This window comes from Leptodactylus fuscus, chromosome 7 (genome assembly GCF_031893055.1).
Source record: "Leptodactylus fuscus isolate aLepFus1 chromosome 7, aLepFus1.hap2, whole genome shotgun sequence".
Classification (NCBI taxonomy): Eukaryota; Metazoa; Chordata; class Amphibia; order Anura; family Leptodactylidae; genus Leptodactylus; species Leptodactylus fuscus.
This window is the reverse complement of record NC_134271.1, coordinates 30,081,945-30,101,846: the sequence shown is the minus strand read 5'-3', so window position 1 is coordinate 30,101,846 and position 19,902 is coordinate 30,081,945. Positions and strand designations below refer to the sequence as shown.

Genomic DNA, 19,902 nt, shown 5'->3' with positions numbered 1-19,902 from the left:
TTGAGCTTGTCCGCACAAGCAGAGATCTAGAGAAAGAGTATTGACACACACTTCATGTAATAACGGTGAACCTGCAATTATTCCACAACTGGTTTTATGGTATCTGCCTTCTGATGGTATGAAGATTTATGTAAAATGCAGCGATAAATAAACCAATGCTACGTAATACTGTATTGCAAGTTGTGTTTTCTGAAAAAGGTAATCAAGTAGGTTTTGGCTAAGGCCCCACCTTGCAGTTTTTGCTGCGGCTTTTTTGAGCCAAGGCCAAGAATGGTTTGAGCAGAAAGAAGTAGTTTAAGAACTTCTAGATATTTCTTATACCTTTTGTATTCTTGGCTTTGGCTAAAAATAAAACGCAGCAAAACCTGCAACAAAAAAGCTGCGTTTCCACAATGTGGGGCCTTAAAGGGATCCTAAATGCAATTTTTTGTGACTAACATGTAGGAATAGCCTTAACAAAGGCTATTCTTCTCCTACCTTTAGATGTTTTCTCCGCGCCGCCGTTCGGGAGAAATCCTGGTTTTCTTTGGTATGCAAATGAGTTCTCTCGTAGCACTGGAGGCGGTCCCAAATGCTGCGAGAGAACTATCCAGCACCGCCTCAATCTTCTTCAGGAACGGCCTCTTCACGCGTCTTCTTCCAGCGCTGGGGGGGGTCAAAGTTCTAGGCCTCGGGTAGAGCTGACTACGCATGCCCGCAGCTACAAGAAAAATGGCCGCTTACACAGTATCATAAATGCAGACGAAGTCGTGGGCAGAGGATAGTATAAAATATTCTCAAATTGCCATCTAGCCATTTCAGGTGGCCATGTTTCTACTAACACCCGTAATAATTGAAAGTTCTGTAGTCAATTCAACAATCCACATGGCAGAGAAGCCTACAAAATCCTCTTCTACTGTGAAGTGAGAGTAAATCATCAGTCATGGATTTTTATAGCAAATTCTCCTTTTTCCTCTGTTTGCAGTTTCTCAGATGAGATCTCTGGCTAAGCCATGAAAGTTGTAACTTATAACTCATAGACGACACGACACAACAGAGAAGGGTTTCACACAACCGATTTATTATCCCCAGGCAGTTCAATATACTTTATGCTTGCACATCACACACTGGGGAGATGAGGGGGCCAGTCTGTGTGATACTCATTACAGAGGTTGCTGGTTTGCCCCTGCACTGGTCTTGGCTTTTCGGGTGCTCTCTGTTATTTCTTTTTTGGTTGATTTTAGACAGCAAAAATATTTCTTCTGTGTTATTTTTTAGCAACAATCAAGACTGCAGAAGGCACCAAACCTAAAGAGGAGACATAACATACAAAATGGATGACAAAGGCTGCACTGAATATATATTACATTACAGAGGTTGTACATCAGTTTGGTAGCGGATAACTTTTTTTTTTTTTTTAATGTAGATTGTGAGCCCCACATTGAGCTCACGATGTACATTTTTCCCTATCAGTATGTCTTTTTTGGAATATGGGATGGAAATCCATGCAAACACGGGGAGAACATACAAACTCCTTGCCCCTGGCGGGATTTGAACACCAGGACTCCAGCACTGCAAGGCTGCAGTGCTAACCACTGAGCCACCGTGTGGCCCCGGAAATTGATAACTTTATGATTGGTAGCGGTCTGATCACTCAAGGCCCTCACATATCTAGAAGTTAAGGTTTGGTTTATAATAGTTGTATATTTTATGTGGCAGAGGGATCTCTACCACTGCACTGCCTATAATCGTGGTGGCGAACCTATGGCACATGTGCCAGAGGGGACACTCAGAGCCCTGTGAAAGGGCCTGAAAGGATAGCACAAGAACAAATTTTGTGGGGTTTCCATGAAGCGGCTGGAAGAGGGCTCTTAGGAGCATACTGTACTCAGGTCCACTGTGAAGCCTATGATACTGTTTGGGGGCTAACGTGGAGCATATGATACTGTGTGGGGGCTACCGTGGAGCATATGATACTGTGTGTGGGCTACTGTGGAGCATATGATACTGTGTGGGGGCCACTGTGGAGCATATGATACTTGTGGGGGCATGGGACATGTCTTTATACAGACCACATTTACAGACCTGAAAATGCAGCTAACAAACATGGCTACGGTCATGTAAATAGGGCCTTATAGTGTTGGGGTTTTTTTTAAGACAAAAGATATTAACATAAGTAGTTTTTTTCCAAAATGAAACCTCAGTATTGACGTTAACTTGCTGTTTTGGTACTTTGTGATAAATTAGTGGGTTTTGGGTTCCACTTTGGGCACTCGGTCTCTAAAGGGTTTACCATCACTCCGCTATAACACCACCCCTAGTATATTAGTTGAATGTGTACATATATACTAATTTGAACACCAGGTGGCGCCATACCATGCAAGTAAATGCTTCTCACTAGATTCTTATTTAGCAGCATGTAAATGGCAAACATTACATGCAATATTTAATAATGGAGCAAATAACGTAAAAATTATGCTGTAAAAAATACAAACGGGAGGAAACGTTTTGGGCTGGAAGTAACAAGATGCTATCATTTTCAGCACAATATATCCGCTCTGTTCTACTATGAAGTACAGCTGATACTCACCAAGTTCTTGTAGTGGTTTCTCCATGTCTTCTTCTGTGAAAACCCGTCGAGGGAAAGAGGTCAACAGGTTGAAAGGCCCTTCTGGACCACCAGGCCAGTTTAGTTCCACATATAAGCGGACAGCAGCCAACTGTTCACGAGCTCGAAATGTTTGCGATAGGGCTGTGCCGTCAAGTAAGCGCACCTATAGGTGTACAAGATTAAGATAATTCCAGGTTAGATAAAACCTCTACATAAGGCTGGGAGATTATAACCCAAATCCAAGTCACGATTAATTGGAACATTTAAGACACTCCTGTATTTACATGCCATGTCCCCTACTTTTATACCATGCCAATGAATTTTGGATTCAATTCTTCACATATCAGCAATGCTGATTGGATATTGTACAGTTTGTGACATATCTTGTACCCAGTGACAGCGTAAGATCAAATAGAGTGTGAGACACAGATACAAGATAATTGAAATAATCCAATGAAATCGAAAGTCCCCTCAATTAATCGTGTGAATTAGCTCTAGTCATTTTTCAATTAATTGCCTATCCCTACCTCTATGTAGTCTAGTAAAATGTATAATATCAATCCATTTACCTGAATACGGCACTGATCATATTCCTTCTTGGTCGGTGGCTCCTGTACAGGGGAAGACGGAGACGGTGTGGAAGCTGGAAGAGGAGATTCTGCAGGAGGGGAAACTGGATCCGATGTGGCTCCTCCATACTAAAACAAAGAGAAGTCAAGGCTCAATATGTTGCAGTACGTTCAGGCAGCTGGAGAGTCTTTAGTTTTTGCAGGTCTCTTCTCCCTGGTATCTTAACACACAGTAAATGCTGGTAATGCACATTCAACCATTCACTGGCCAGAGAGGTGACCACCTCAGTCAAAGACGGAACAAGGAACTAGAGACCAGCAGGGAATTTGTAACACACTCTAAGATGAGGCCAAACATTATGGAAAAGCTGCATTTTTGTGGCAGCGGCTTTTACAGAGAAATGGAAAGTATAAAGGAATCATTTATATTTCACATTTCTGCTAAATCCATTCCCACAAAAACTGCAATTTTTCCACGTGTGGCCTCATCCCTCGCCTGCCGGCAACATTATTTCGCCTCTGTGAAGCCCTTTTAATGCAGAGAAGACCACACATATGCGAAGTACTGATGTTGAGCTGATACTTAAGAGTCATTTTCACATAGTGCGGGTCTACTTACCCTTTTTGCTCTCTCTGCTTTGTCTCGTGCAATTTTCTCTCTGACACGTTCTCTGTAAGGAAAGACACAACAGTTATGACTATAAAGGGAACTTGACGTATTGCACATAGTGTCTAATCTGCAGGCGGCATGTAATGGAGCAGGAGGAGCCCAGCAGTATAAGCTATCATATAAATCACTGCTCTTAGTTTAGAGGTCCATTTGTTAAAGTTGTATTCAGTAACTAGAAGCCTTCCCCCTATGACTGTTATACAGAGATAGCTGTCAATCACTGATAGGACTGCCCACTTGACTCCCAAACATAGGAAGATCAAGAAGTGCAGCTCCTCCTGCTCCACAACATGCTTTCCACAGATTCTACTTCATGTACAATGTGTCAGTTCCCTGTAAAAAGAAAGCACTCCCTGACTCGCAATCTCCATTCTGGTTTATCCCGAAGGTATTTCATGGGTTTGCGGTCTTCCACACCCAACTATGCCTATATAGACCTTGGTTTGTGCATTGGGGCACAGTCATGCTGGAACAGACAAAGGTCTTCTCCAAATTGTTCTCTGAAAATTGGAGGCGGACAATTGTCTGAAATGTCTTGGTATGGTGAAGCATTAAGATTCTGCTTCTGTGGAACTAAGAGGACTAGGCCAACCCCTGAAAAAGAACCCCATAGCAGAAATCTTCTTCCACCTGACACAATGCAGTCAGGTAGGTAACATTGCCCTGGGATTCGCCAAAGCCAGAATTGTCACCCAGCTGAGCATGGGTGACAGATGACCATGCCCTCCTCTTCTGAAGTGTAATGAAATTTAAAGCTTGGAAGTCTCCATAACCTCCATGGATTTCAGTTGATCATACCACAACACAACAGGTGGAGTCTGTGGACCAGAGGTAGCAGTGCCTGCCACCAACCTTACTCCAGCATTGTGCAAAAATTGTTTTCAAAACCAGACAACCTATCTAATATAAAGAAACGTAAACTTATGTCGTATACAAGGATAGCGGCGTCTGTAACCAGAGATGCTGAACTGATGGGGAGTCAAAATCGACTAGGTTCATGATTTTATCTCAGCATCCAAAGACCAGAAAAATTCGCGGACAGAGGCAGCTGTGGTTCGAAAGTGAAAGATTGATGTGAAAAGAGCACTGTCTAAGGGTAAGTTCACACAGAGTATTTTGGTCAGGGTTTTGAGGTCGTAATCGCCTCAAAACCCTGACCAAAAAGACGGCTTCCATTGAAATCAATGGGAGCCACTCAGGAGCTTTTTCCGAGAGCCGTTTCTTCCGGCTCCTGGAAAAAAGAAGCGAGATGCTCATTCTTCAGGTCGTTTCACCTTGCGATTCGGCCTGAAGAAACTCCTTCCTCCGGACTAGGCCCATTCATTAGGCCTAATCCAGAGCGGAGCGCACGGCTGGATGCCGATGCAGTGTACCAGCTTTCAGTCACAGCGACCCGGCTTTTGGATTGGAACCTGAGGCAGAGGCCGCCTCAGGTTCCAATCCAAAAAAAACTACGTGTGAACTTACCCTAATTGTAGCCAAAAAGCACAAAACAACGGTCCATGGGAAGGCTGCAGTAAGGAATTCAGTCTTCTAATCTCCAACCACAGCTACATCTGTCTGAAGACGTTTTGCAGGTCTAAACCAGTATACCTTGACACAAGCCTCAACTCGGACACCCCTACCATACACACCCAGTCTCCTTTAAAACTGTCAGGTCTGGCATATCACGCGCAAGTAATAAAGCTTATTAACATCAATATATGTTATATGATGATAAGGAGACGTCACCAGCGATGGCACATATGTCAGGTAGAGTTCAACTTTACTATGTACAAATAGGGGTGTTTTTGTTATCGTGTCCAACCTCTGTGTGCCTCTATTTTGGCCATTGGTTATTTCACCTTGCCATTCTTTCCTCCTGCTTTTCCTTTCTCCGATCTTCTGCTGCTTTCTGCATTTCTTGCTCTTGCATCTTCTGTCGGATGGCAGATAATTCTTGTCCTTGCCTCCGCCTCTGTTTCTCCTGTTCAATTCTCTCCCGTTTTTCTCGCTCTTCACGCTCTTGTTGCTTCTGTGCTATCAGCTCCATCATCCTAATAGATATATAACCATAAAGATTCATTCCCATTGCTTGGTATCATGTACACTCCCAATACCGGTTTCCGTTTCAGCACTATTATCTCAATATACGCATGCGTCCTGCTACAACTTAAAGGTACTTTATTACATTACCATATTCCTAAATTTTAAGACAACTTCCAAACAACTTGACAATATTCAGAATTATCTACGCATTTTCATTTCCAATGTTACTGACTCCTTTCTATTCACATTAAAAGGAGTCAAATATTAAAAAAAAATGCTCTTGTAGCTAGACAGCGCTTTTACATACTTACTCTGGCACTAATCTAGCATTGTTTGGTTTCCCTTTCAAAATATCCACATGCAGTGGAGTAACTAGGAATGGTGGGGCCCCGTGGCAAAGTTTTGACATGGGGCCCCCCCCCCTCCTGACGCCAAAGATTTCGACCGACCCCCTCCTATGCATTTCTGCGCGCTCTATTATGTACCATAGTGGCCCATTCACACAGTATTATCCACCATAGTGGCCCCTGCACAGTATTATGTCCCACTCTGGACACCCATAAACAATAATAATCTTTTCAGACCCCAGAGTAATAATTGGAGACCCAGGGGGAGAAAAACATAAAAAAAACTCTGTTACTCACCTATCTCCCGTCTCCTACGCTGTCGGCCTCCGAAGTAGTTGATCTTCAATGACCTCAGATGACCCGGGACGCAGGCCGAGGACATGAGACGCCAGACGCCCCCCCCGAGTATAATGATAGCAGCGGTAGCGGCTGACACTGGGCCCCTAATGTCCCAGGCCCTGTGGCAGCTGCCTCTGCTGCTATGGTGGTAGTTACGCCACTGTCCACATGTGTCGCGTACTGGTGATCACACGTGCTCAGTTCCACCTCCCCAATTCTTTTGTACATGGGAATCAAAGCGATTCCTGCTACTATGCAGCCAGGAAAAACAGAACGAGCCCACAGAAGCCATTACTTCTAACCATAACTGAACAGATTAGGTAGAAAGCTTTAAATTTAAGCAAAAGAACACTAGGGGTGCTGGAACAATTATGTATCTGCCATTTCAAGACATAGGAGTGTTTTTACAACAGGATTTCAGATGGCCAGCTTCTAGGGTTGAGCGATCGGGATGGCAAAAGATCGGATTCCGATCCCGATATTTTTTGGCGGGATCGAGGTTTCACATTAATTCCCACAATGCTTGGCTACTGGCCAATCATTGTGGGAAAAGCTAACAACATTGTTTGCTTTTCCCACAAGGATTGGCCAGTAGCCAAGCATTGTGGGAACTGACGTGAGACCTCGATCCCGCCCAAAAACATCGGGATCGGAATCCGAGCTTTTCCGATCCTGATCGCTCAACCTTACCAGCTTCTGATCTAACAGAGAAATGTAACATTGTGGGAAAACCTTCCACACTAATGGCAATACAGGCGAAAATAACAATGGAGAAATGAACTACCGGATGGCAAGTCCTGCCAATGACCAATAATTCCGTTTTTTCTTCGAAAGATTGTAAAAAATAAGGGGCAAGCCCGATGGGCTGCGAAAGACAAATTATTTGTTTTCCATCTGCAGTGGATGTCTTATATAGACCTTGGTACTTTTATGGAATTTACCTTTTCGTTTGCCTTTCTTTCTCTTCCTCGGTTAAAGAAGAAGATCTTCCTGTACAGTAATGGAAACAGAAATGTTAACACCAATGAAACACGTCAGCAAATCTATAGTTATACATCTATATGGGTATGTTCACACTGAGTTTTTTGCAGGTGGATTTTGACACGGAATCTGCCTCAAAATCCGCCTGCAAAAACGTTTCCCATTCATTTCAATGCTAGTCCCTCCCTTTTTTTCAGCTAGCAGGAAAAAGAAGCGACATACCCTATCTTCCCATGGATTCCGCCGCTGAGTCAACTGCGGTGTTCGTGGCTCAAGACACACTCCTGCTTAGGCCCATTCATTCAGACCTAATTAGGAGCGGGATGCCAATGCACTGTATCGGCATCCAGTTGCGGCTAGCTGCATGGAAGTGTCACACGGCGGAAAAGGTTTCTACAAGAAAAACGGCCGCTTACACAGTAAGTGGCCATTTTCTTGTGGCCTGTGGGCATGCGCAGTCAGCTCTGCCCAAAGCCTAGAAGTTTTACCACCAGCACCGGAAGAAGACGCGTGAAGAGGCAGTTCCTGAAGAAGATGGAGGCGGCACTGGACGCCCCCAGTGCTGCGAGAGAACTCATTTGCATACCGGCAAAATAACGGGATTTCAACTGAACGGCAGCGCGGAGAAGACATCTCAAGGTAGGAGAAGAATGGCCTTTTTTGAAGAGGACCTTTCATGGTTTGGGGCACAGGCAGTTCTATATACTGCTGGAAGGCCGAAAGTGCGCTGAATTCAGCACACTGTCGGCTTTCCTGATCTGTGCCCTGGATAAAAAGCTATCGGTGCCAGTAGCGTAGGGCGTTCCTGACAGTCTTTCAGGAACCTCCTTCTCCACAGCAGCGCCTATCGCGCTGTACAATGTGAGCGGGGAGGAACGCCCCTTCCGTCTTATCACAGTGCTCACCCATAGACGAGTATTATCAGGAGGGGAGGGGGCTTTCCTCCCCGCTCACACTGTACAGCGCGATAGGCGCTACTGTGAAGAAGGACGTACCTGACAGACTGTCAGGAACTCCCTTCTGACTGTAAAGAGCTACGGTACCGGGACCGATAGCGCTTTACCCGGCGCACAGATCGGGAAACCCGTCGGCTTTCCAGCAGTATATAGAACTGCCTGTGCCCCGGACCATGAAAGGTCCTCTTTAAGGCTATTCCTACGTGTTAGTCACAAATTTTTTTTTTTTTATTTTTTTTTTACAATAGAATCCCTTTAAGGGTAAATGTACCATATTAAACAATTCTTTGTCCTTTCTTAATCATAAGACACCTACATGTTGTGGAGAAAGTGCACTTTTGGAACAAAAAAAAATATTATAATAAGAATATCTTCTGACCTGAACTTGTATCCATTTCTTGTGAACCTGTTTCCATTATTTGTGGATCCTGCTCAGTTGCATCATCTTTGGTGTCTGGTACAGTTGGCTCATCTATGTCAGGATCATCTTCATGTTCCATCAGCCTGGAACAACCACAATGAAATTCCAGCAAGGAGTGGAATAAGCCAATATAATGTACATATAGATAATTCTTCTTACCAGTCCATGGCAGACTCTATTCCTTGATTTCCCGTGGCAGCCACTGCCTTTTCCCTGTTTGGGAGAGAAATTGAATCAAGGTTTGTAACACAATCTGAAAATCACAAAGGGGTCCATAGAGGACCAATTATTCTACCTAGTGGATTGAGCAGAAGGGAGAAGTATAAGAACTTCCCATATATTTCCCATTACATTTGTAGCTATTTTGTGCAACAAAAAAAGCTGCACTTCCGCAACGTTGGGCCTCAGCCTTAAAAGGTTTTCTGGGCTATGGCTATTGATGATACGCAGCACCCCTATCAACCAACTGTTCACAGCAGATGCCAGCACTGGAACTAATGTAGAGAATTGTAGCCCACAGCTCCATTCTCTGTATACTGGTGATCATGAGTCGGTACAATTCTACTTTTATTCAAGTGAATGTGAACTAGTCTGCAGAAACCGGTTGTGCTTCCAGCTCTCTGTGCTAGTTCAGGGACCAGTGGCTTCTATGAACAGATGGTTGTGGGAGTCAGATGCTGGACCCTAAGGCTGAGTTCAGTGGGTTTTTTGGTCCACAATTTGACGCGGAGGCCACCTCAGATTCTGGACCAAAAAATGGCTAGCCGCGCCTGGATTCCGATGCAGTGCACCAGCATCCAGTCGCGGCATTCCTGCTCCGGATTAGGCCCAAATGTATGGGCCTAGTCAGGAGGGAGGTGTCGTGAGGTGGAAGTCCACCTTAAGAAAGGGCGTGTCGCTTCTTTTTTCCCGTTCGCAGGAAAAGGAGATGACTGGCACCCATTGATTTCAATGGGAGGCGTTCTTTTGGTCAGGATTTTGATGTGGATTCCGCATAAAAATCCTGACCAAAAAACTCTGTGAACTCAGCATAACTGATCTGATAGTGATGACCTATCCTAAGGTTAGATCATCAATATCATTAAAGCACTTTCCCATCTTTGCAAGTTATGCCCTATCCACAGGAAAAATGGTGGGGGCCCTAGTGGTCAGGTTGCCACAGAAATGGGTGCTTTGCTCCCTGTTTTCAATGGAGCGGCGACTAGACAAGAGTGTCTCCTACTCCATTCATTTCAATAAGCTCTATACTGTGGCCCTCTCCAGCAATTCATTGCAGCAAATGGAGCAATAGTGTACTCTATTCATAATGCGATGCAGATCACCCCTATGGCCAAATTCCCGCATGAAATGATCTAAACTGATTTGTAACGTACATTGCTTGCATAAAGGGATTCATTTATTCCTTTCATCATCAAGTACTGTGTGATTCTAGAGATCGCACAACAAAATGTCTTGGTCTAGGCTTAGATAGCCGTTCAGCACAATGACAGTGATATTGCCGCTGCTTGTCGCTCACTGTATAGTACCTGACAGAAAAGAAGAAGAAAATGATACATTGTATATAAAATCTTACGCTCTGTTCGGGGAGAATCCCATCTCTATGAGGCTTTCCAGCGCTGAACACTCAGACATTTCTAGAAATAAGAGACAAAAGGTGTACAAAGTGAGTGATCTAGAAATGCAAGGTTTGCTTAAAGTGATCCTATCATTAAAATCAATTTTTTTGTCCCTAACACGTAGGAATAGCCTTAAGAAAGGCTATTCGTCTACTGCCTTTAGATGTCTTCTCCGCGCCGTTGTTCCGTAGAAATCCTGGTTTTCGCCGGTATGCAAAAGAGTTCACTTGCAGCACACGGGGTGGGCCCCAGCGCTCAAACAGCACTGGGGGCATCCCCAATGCTGCGAGAGAATTCCCCAGCGCCGCCTCCATCTTCTTCAGGAACGGGTCTTCTTTGCGTCTTCTTCCGGGGTTTGGCTTCAAACTTCTATGCCTCGGGCAAAGTTGACTGCGCATGCCCGCCGGCCACAAGAAAATGGCCGCTTACACAGTATTGTAAGCAGCCAATTTCTTGTGGCCAACGGTTATGCGCAGCCGGCTTTGCCCTAGGCCCAAAGCCTAGAAGTTTGAAGCCAACCCCAGGAAGAAGAAACGAAGAAGACCCGTTCCTGAAGAAGATGGAGGCGGCTCTGGAGAGTTCTCTCGCAGCATTGGGGATGCCCCCAGTGCTGCGAGAGAACTCATTTGCATACCGCCAAACAATGGGATTTCTACGGAACGGCGGTATGGAGAAGACATCTAAACGTAGGAGAAGAGCCTTTCTTAAGGCTATTCCTACATGTTAGATAGGATAGGATCCCTTTAAAGGAGAATACTACATACGTGAAACTCCTGAGAAAACAGACGAATATGACAGGTTACATCAATAGAGGACTTTAAAATCATACAACATAACTCTACGGACAGAACGCAATTCATTTCAATAACGCTTTATTAATCCTATGTTCACATCTGCGTTGGAGTCTCTGCAGTGTGCATCGTAAATCGTTGGATGAAAAAGTCCTGTAAGTCTGGCTTTTTATTTCAGCAGTTTCAGTTTTAAAGAATGAACACCTGACAGATTCCATAATAGTTAATAGGGTCCGTCAGGACAAGTATGTGACCCCTGTTGTAGTGGCCCACCTATCTGTTGTACTGGACCTGCGATGGACCATAACAAGTGAAAGGCTGATGCCAGTTTGAACCTAGCATAAGAGGGTTCTGAATAAGTTATCCAAAAACTCTTCTCCCATCAGCCCTTAAAGGTGATCTATCACCCCTCCTGATATGTTTGTTTTAGCAAATACTCCATTGCCTTTAATAAGCTAATTCTGGAGAATCTTAATTTTAAATGGACAACATTCTTTTACACTGAGGGAGCCTGCACACGGAATTTACACTCGACCATCCTGAACGTAAAACTCGTTCAGCGTGAGCGGCGTAAAAAACAGATCCCATTGACTTTGAATGGGTGCCGGCATACGCGCGCTCCCCACTGAAATCAATGGGAGGCTTTTTTACCTATTGCTCCTATGGGGAGCGGGCGCATGCCGGCACCCATTCAAGTGAATGGGATCTGTTTTTTACGCCGCTCACTCTGAACGAGTTTTACGTTCAGAATGAGCGAGCGTAAACTCTGTGTGAAGGCTCCCTTACACTGCCCAAATGCTGATTGTTTAGGGACACAACCTAGAAAGAATGGGGACAGCCAATGGTTAACTTATTTGTAAATTTTAAGAAGGAATAACAGAGAAATGGTACACTGCAGGTATAAAAAAAAAATTATCCAGTATATTTATTTCATGGAGAATATCTGTATTTAATACCGGTAAGTCAAACTTGTCAGGAGAGGTGACATATACGCTTTAAAAAGGGTTCTGCAGGGGAAAAAGAAAAAAAAAAAAGTTTACCAGATAATTCTCTACACTGGATAAACTAGCCCCCAGTGCTGCGAGAGAACTCATATGCATACCGCCAAAAACCGGGATTTCTACGGAAAGGCGGCGCGGAGAAGACATCTAAAGGTAGTAGACGAATAGCCTGTCTTAAAGGGGTTGGCCACTTTCAGACCAATATTAAGAGACAAATGTTATTGTTTGTACAATAAAAAGTTATACAATTTTCCAATATACTTTCTGTATCAATTCCTCATGGTTTTCTAGATTTCGGCTCGCTGTCATTCATTCTGTTACTTCTGGTGGATAAAACTCTGACCATGGTCATGTGATTTACAGTCCATGGTCATGTGATGTACACAGGTGCACGGCTGATTACCAGGCAGACATCTGATTATTGTGCTGTGACTATAACGAGCGGCACCTGTTTCCTCATCACATGACCATGGACCATAAATCACATGACCATGGTCAGAGTTTTATCCTCCAGAAGTAACAGAATGAATGGCAGCGAGTCGAAATCTAGAAAACCGTGAGGAATTGATACAGAAAGTATATTGGAAAATTGTATATCTTTTTATTATACAAACTATAACATTTGTTTCTCAATATTGGTCTGAAAGTGGCCAACCCCTTTAAGAAAGGCTATTCCTATGTGTTAGCGAGAAAATATTCGATTTTAATGGTAGAATCCCTTTAAACAGAGTCTGTTAACAGTAAATTACTTATAAGCCTCATCTCAGTAACAAGACACTAAACATGTGAGCTGGCACAGTAAGGAGCAGTCAGATATATTTCAGGCAGGCTTTCTCGTCTTATCACCCAGCTATCGACTACAGTGAATAAATGGTTAATAATAGCCTGTAGCTGGAGGAGAAAGCCTGAATGGACTATATCAGACTCTGGGCAGGGTGAACATCGATCCTGATGAAAATTAAAACAAATTATTTCAAATTATTTTATTTGGGATGCGATTCACTAGAATCCCTTCCTCTATACAGCGACTATAAAATGTCTTGTTTTTGCCCTGACCTAAGGTCCTATGTAGCGAGATGCAGCAACAAAAATGCAGTGGAAAAGACTGTGGCGAAATGCGAATTCTCCTCTGCAGACTTTCAGTCCCTATAATACCTATAGATAAACGCCAGCATTTCTGCAGGTATAATCCATGTGAGTGTTTTTGAAATCACTGCTTTTCCGTTGCAGATTTTTTTTCTGCAGTGTGTGATGGGTTTAGCCAGAATCCCATCCACTTTGCAGGTAGCGTAAAATGTAGCGTTTTCACAACATAGGTCCCCAGCTTTATTCATGTTTGCTGCCTCGATAACACATCTCGTGTACACAGGCTGCTGACAATGATAAATCCCAACAGGACTCCTAGGGGAGACGGCGACAGCCCCGCTCTCACCTGGGGGAGACGGCGACAGCCCCGCTCTCACCTGGGGGAGACGGCGACAGCCCCGCTCTCACCTGGGGGAGACGGCGACAGCCCCGCTCTCACCTGGGGGAGACGGCGACAGCCCCGCTCTCACCTGGGGGAGACGGCGACAGCCCCGCTCTCACCTGGGGGAGACGGCGACAGCCCCGCTCTCACCTGGGGGAGACGGCGACAGCCCCGCTCTCACCTGGGGGAGACGGCGACAGCCCCGCTCTCACCTGGGGGAGACGGCGACAGCCCCGCTCACCTGGGACGGGCGGCGACAGCCCCGCTCACCAAGCTCATACATAGTCTTGGACAGCCTGCAGTGTACACTTTGGCCTCCATGCACAGCTGCCATGTTCACCATTCAGACTGAGTTATCACCTATAATCTGGCCATACACATGAGATAACTGATAGATAACTCCTAACAGATCAAACTAAATCCAACATGTAAGATCCTTTATAAGGAGACCAAAAGACAATGGAGCCTGCCAGGAAATGTGGACTAATGCCTGCCCTATGGCCATCTTCTCTCTACACACACAGGGAGCAGACAATAGCCACCGCCTCCTCCAGCACGTCTAGGGTTAACTCACGCACCGTCCTGATATGCTGCATACGAATCCCGTGTGTGTGTTTATAGCTATAGAGTCTATGATAAGCAGACAATACACTTCTAGTCATATGAATGAGAGCACACGGCCACTACACTGGGACATAACCAGAATATAACTAGATATACGCCATTATACAGATATACAAACAGATAGATGCTAGTGACGTCACGTGATCTCACTCACCGGCGGCTCCTGGAAACCACGTGACGCAGCACCCGGAGATGGGAGGGGAAATGCACTTTCACTGTACGGAAGCCGAGAAGGGACATGCTCTCGATGTTTTGCGTAATACGTCATATGTGACGTAGATTGGGGGAGGTATCAAGCCGCTGCCTAGCAATGCAAGTGTGTATTGTGCGCTTGTGCAGGTTGGGAGGTTATTTAGTAGCTTCTTGTCACTCATTTCTATAATATACCTATGTGCATGTATGGAGTCTGTGAGGATGAAGCCAAAATATCTACCTCACTGCGAAGAGCCGGCCATCATTACTAGCCTACAATGATTTGGGCGCAGCTGAGAGAATGAGCAAACCGAGCAACTCCGACTACAGCGCTTGCTCCGACTCCTTCATAAATGGCGGACAGCCATGGCCAATCAGAAGAAGTAAAAATCTTACGTTCAGCTTTCCGTTCTACGAGTCCACTTGGGGACCCAAAAAATGGAAACCTAATCTGCTTAAAAAGCGGTTCCCCATGGGCCCCATAGAGTATAATAAGGTCCTTCGGGTTTCCGCCTGAAAAATGCGGAGGGAGAGGTCCTGCTTGCTGGACGTTTTAGGGCTAGTTCACACGGGCACAGAGGGGGCGGATTATGGCGCGTAATCCACGTCATAATCCGCCCCCTCACAATGGTGGTCTATGGAGACCGCCAGGCTACTTTTTTCCGTGAGTGGCATGTTGCCGCTCAAGGAAAAAAGAAGCGGGCTGCCCTTTCTTCAAGCGGAATCCACTGCTCGTGGAGCCACGGCGTCCGCCTCGCAGCAGCAACCTCCGGGCTCATTTGAGCCTGCTCTGTGGGAGGAGCTGCGACTGTTGTGAAAGGTGGGTTTTGACCAGAGAGTGACGCGGCTCCCCGCGTCACTCTCGGTGACAAAATCCGCCTTTACGCTCCCCATGTGAACTAAGCCTTAAGCGGAATGGGGGACGGAAACACCCAACGGAGACCAAGCACTAGTGTGAACCTAACCTGATTCACAAAAAAACTAGGGGTTGAATTCCAATGAAAGTAAATATGTAACAAAACATGTATGTAATTAATTATACAATCCCGCAGACTATAATGGATTCTGCCTGGTTTCTGCCTATTTTATACTGAAACCGGTGCAGAGACTATGCAAGACTTTTCTCTCCACCAGTTTTAAGCGGATACTGTGGCAGAGTCTCCTACAGAGTGTGAACCCAACCTTATAATTAAAGATGACCTTTCATGTCCTCGGGCACGTATGTTTTTATATACTGCTAGAAAGCCGACAGTGTGCTGAATTCAGCGCACTGTTGGCTTTCCCGATATCTGCCCCAGTGGAAGAGCTATTGGTGCATTTAACGATAGCTCTTCACTCTCAGAAGGGCGTTCCTGACAGTCTAACTGGGAATACCCCTGCTGACAGTACTGTGTGTAGCGCTATACTATGAGGGGGCGTTCCTTAACACCCAGCGACAACACTGAGCGGTGACGAACGCCCATCCCCCCTCCTCCTGACAGTACTGTGTGTAGCGCTAAGCTTTGAACGGCGTTCCTTACCGCCCAAGGATGACGCTGACCGGTATAGAAAGCCCCCAACCCTCCTCCAGACAGTATTCGTACATAGACTATTACTGGGGGGGTTCGGGGGCGTTCCTCACCGATTAGCGTCATCACTGGGCGATAAGGAACGCTGCTCACAGTATAGCATTACACACAGTACTGTCAAGAGGGATAGCTCTTCCACCAGGCACATAACAGGAAAGCTGAATTCAGCGCACTGTCGGCTTTCTACCGGTCTATAAAACCACATGTGCCCGAGGACATGAAAGGTCCCTTTTAAAGAGGATCTGTCACCAAGAACAAAATGCTACGCATCATTTGCTTCTCGCTGTGCCCTTTAACTATTTGGTGTTTTTCTTTTTAAAATCTGTCCTCCCATTCAAAAGATACGGCCCCTTAGAGATTATAGCTCTGATTCTCGAAGTGGGCGGTAATTTCTGCAAGGTGGGGCCTCAACCGAAAGGAATTACATGGTTAAGGCATTTACTTCTGATAGGCCATAAATATCTGATTGAGGGCATTGAGAAGCTGTACTTTCGTAACTATCCAAGGTTTCCATCAAGAGAATTTCCTTGGATGGGCACTGGATAATGCAGTTTGATAAGAGCCTGACCTTGCTGCTCTTTCAGGACTGCCTGTCTAGTAAATTAAAGGGGTTGGCCACTTTCAGACCAATATTGACAAACAAATGTACAATAAAAAAATATACAATTTTCCAATATACTTTCTGTATCAATTCCTCACGGTTTTCTAGATTTCGACTCGCTGCCATTCATTCTGTTACTTCTGGAGGATAAACCTCTGACCCTGGTCATGTGATTTACGGTCCATGGTCATGTGATGAGCACACAGGTGCCGCTCGTTATAGTCACAGCACAATAATCAGACATCAGCCTGGTAATCAGCTGTGCACCTGTGTGCTCATCACATGACCATGGACCGTAAATCACATGACCATGGTCAGACTTTTATCCTCTAGAAGTAACAGAATGAATGACAGCAAGCCGAGATCTAGAAAACCGTGAGGAATTGATACAGAAAGTATATTGGAAAATTGTATATCTTTTTATTGTACATTTGTTTGTCAATATTGGTCTGAAAGTGGCCAACCCCTTTAATGTTGGCGTGGTAGCCTACAATGACATCTAGGTGATGCTGTGCCCATCCAACTCATCAGGTCTCTCTTAAAGATCCAGCAAACAACATGAAATTAAAGAAAGCATGGCAACATAATAAAGGATCTGATCCTCTGCCACTCCCATTCTGATGTCTCCAGGCTTTCCAACAATCTCTATTTCCTGGCCTCTAGTGAAGTTAATGGAGATTTGTGACTGCTGTGGCTGTATTAAGTCTTCATCGCTGTAGGGCAACAGGAAACATTGGAATGGGAGTGACAGAATATTTGTAAGGTAAGTATATCTTCTTTTATATCATTTTATGCCAACATTCTTTTTTATTATTATAATGCACATGATTTCATTTATGTATCACTATATGAACTAATAGATAATGGGCAACCTTACAGGAGTTTCTTCTATAGATCACTGTACTGTAAGGCCTTGTTCATATTAAGTCCGGGGGATTCCGCATGAGGACACCTCCGAACGGAAAACCGACCGCAACTGCAAGCGGTGTGCCAGTGAAAGCACACGAACCCCATAGACTATAATGGGGTCTGTGTGCTTGCCACCAGATCTTCGCAGGGATCATGCGGACAGGAAAGGAGTTCACAATCTACTTTCCTGTCTGCATGATTCGTGCGGGCAACGCCCGGCAAGCACACAGACCCTATTCTAGTCTATGGGGTCCATGTGCTTTCACTGGCACACTGCTTGCAGTTGCGTTCGGTATTCCGTTTGGGGGGGTCCTCATGTGGACTCCCTGAACAGAGTACAAAGGGTAAGACTCTGTTCACATTATACCAGGATTGTGCAATAGTAGTGAACGCTGAGACAACACCTGATGAATACCTCCAACGTATACCATTTTAAAGCCACACAATGACGTACTTTGGGTACAGTGTAAGATTTTGTTATAATGGGTCCACTCACCCAATAATACTTATGTAAGCAAGGTAAATTATTAAATAATAATAATTAAAATTAATATTGTAGAATGAGCTGTAGGGAAAAACTATGCCAAAAAAACTAAATTTACTTCTATCTTTCCACAGGCAACGCTTCTGGTCTTAAATAAGACTATCCATAGCTGTCAGTGAAGACATTGCTGGTGCAAACACAAGGACTGTGATCTTCAAGATTTGCTGCCGTTTGTTGAATTCAGCTCAAGATATATAATAAAAGAATGGAGAGCTACAGATATTCACACTTTGATGGCTTTGGGGGTGTAAAGCCAGGAGAAGAGGCTACTCAGAGGAATTGTGAACTCTCACACACACGGTCACATCTATATGGGGTTCCTCTGCTCCCATCTACAGTAACACAGGGGGGCAGCCCCATCACTTTACCTAATAGTCTATGCAGTCAAAGTGGAAGATGCCAGTATGACGACAGAGTGTATCCTGTAAGCCTAAATGTTTTACCCAATGTATTACAGTTTATCACTACTATATAAAGAATATACAGTATAAAATTTGTAGAAACAAGCCACATTGATCCATGTTTACTAAGGCCTTTGTACCAGACTTGTGCTAGTTGCACCTTCTTTTTGGAGCAAATCAGTTTAGACAATTTTATCATTGTTTTGCATCACAAATAACAGAAGCACGCACCTTGCTAGATACTTTTCAAGAGAATCCAGACAAAGGGTTGTGACTTTATGTCTTGAAGGGTTATACAGCTTCCAAAATTACCGGCAAATACATCCACAGCAGTGCTTGTGCAGTCTTGGCTTTATTTTACTTGTTGCCCCTTGCATCACTATTATTTATTTGCATTCAGAAAATCTGTGGACAAACTACATTTCCCATGATTCCTCTTCCCTGCTCTCACTCTCTGTGTCCCCCTCCCTTTTCCACTCTCCCCTGCAATGAAATCCTGGCTAATAAATCACTCCCACATCTGAGGCCACATGCTGCTGTGATGTTTCGTTTGTGGCATGCTTCCAAACAGAACATCACTCTGAAGTTATTCACTTGAAAATTTTCTAAGGCTGGATTCATTCCTGCGCTCAGTTTCCGATCAGGGATTTCGTCTCCCATTCAGAGAGAAAAGTCCTGCTTCATTGCATATTTTTCGGCTGGAAACCCTGTGGACTTCATTATAATCTATTGGGTTCACAGGTAACCGATTTTTAAGCAGAATGGGTTGCCATACAATTTTAGAAATTGCAGCGTATCCACTTACCTGGATTTTCCTGCAAAGTGAGGATGGGATTCGCTAGAATTCCATCCACTTTGATGTGACTGTAAAACGCTGCATTTTTTTTTTTTTGTTTATGCCATGTGTCACTCTGGCCTAAAGGGGTTTGCAAATATGGCCCACATATGGACTGCTTTCCCGGGACAGAGTACGGTTGTCTGCAGGAAGCCTAAGGATAAGTTAACACAGGCTTTTTTGGTTCGGAACCTGAGGCCTCCGCTTCAGGTTCTGGACCAAAATTTTGTGCGCTCCGCTCTGGATTAGGCCCAAATGAATGGGCCTAGTCGGGAGGGAATGTCTTCAGGCGGATGTCGCAAGGTGAATCCGCCTAAAAGAATGAGCATGTCGCTTCGGCTCCCATTGATTTCAATGGGAGCTGTCTTTTTGGTCAGGATTTTGAGGCGGATGCGGCCTCAAAATCTTGACTAAAAAAACCCTTGTGAACTTACTAAGTTATTAGGCTGAG

General features: G+C 44.7%; 1 protein-coding gene across 2 annotated transcripts; it reads right to left on the bottom strand.

Annotated features, from left to right (window-relative positions):
- Positions 1-1,049: 1,049 nt before the first annotated feature.
- On the bottom strand, positions 1,050-14,654 carry UBXN1 (UBX domain protein 1). 2 transcript variants are annotated; one of them, XM_075281537.1, is made up of 10 exons: positions 14,556-14,654; positions 10,475-10,535; positions 9,061-9,114; positions 8,860-8,984; positions 7,485-7,533; positions 5,674-5,865; positions 3,779-3,830; positions 3,160-3,288; positions 2,570-2,753; positions 1,050-1,287 (listed from the first exon to the last, which is right to left on the bottom strand). In XM_075281537.1, the coding sequence occupies exons 2-10, from the start codon at positions 10,531-10,533 to the stop codon at positions 1,247-1,249; spliced, it is 885 nt and encodes a 294-aa protein (XP_075137638.1). In that variant the 5' UTR covers positions 10,534-10,535; positions 14,556-14,654; the 3' UTR covers positions 1,050-1,246. The 2 variants fall into 2 exon arrangements, with proteins under 2 accessions (XP_075137638.1, XP_075137639.1); XM_075281538.1 differs by lacking the exon at positions 14,556-14,654 and adding an exon at positions 14,356-14,374.
- Positions 14,655-19,902: the final 5,248 nt, after the last annotated feature.

What these genes read in the sequence shown, in the direction of transcription:
- UBXN1 (XM_075281537.1), bottom strand. Translation starts at nt 10,533, where the DNA reads ATGTCTGAGTGTTCAGCGCTGGAAAGCCTCATAGAGATGGGATTCTCC. An exon ending in GGATTCTCCCCGAACAGAGC is followed by an intron (nt 9,115 to 10,474) that starts GTAAGATTTTAT and finishes TCTCCCAAACAG; the next exon opens with GGAAAAGGCAGTGGCTGCCA. An exon ending in CAGGAGGAAAGAATGGCAAG is followed by an intron (nt 3,831 to 5,673) that starts GTGAAATAACCA and finishes CTTTCCTTACAG; the next exon opens with AGAACGTGTCAGAGAGAAAA.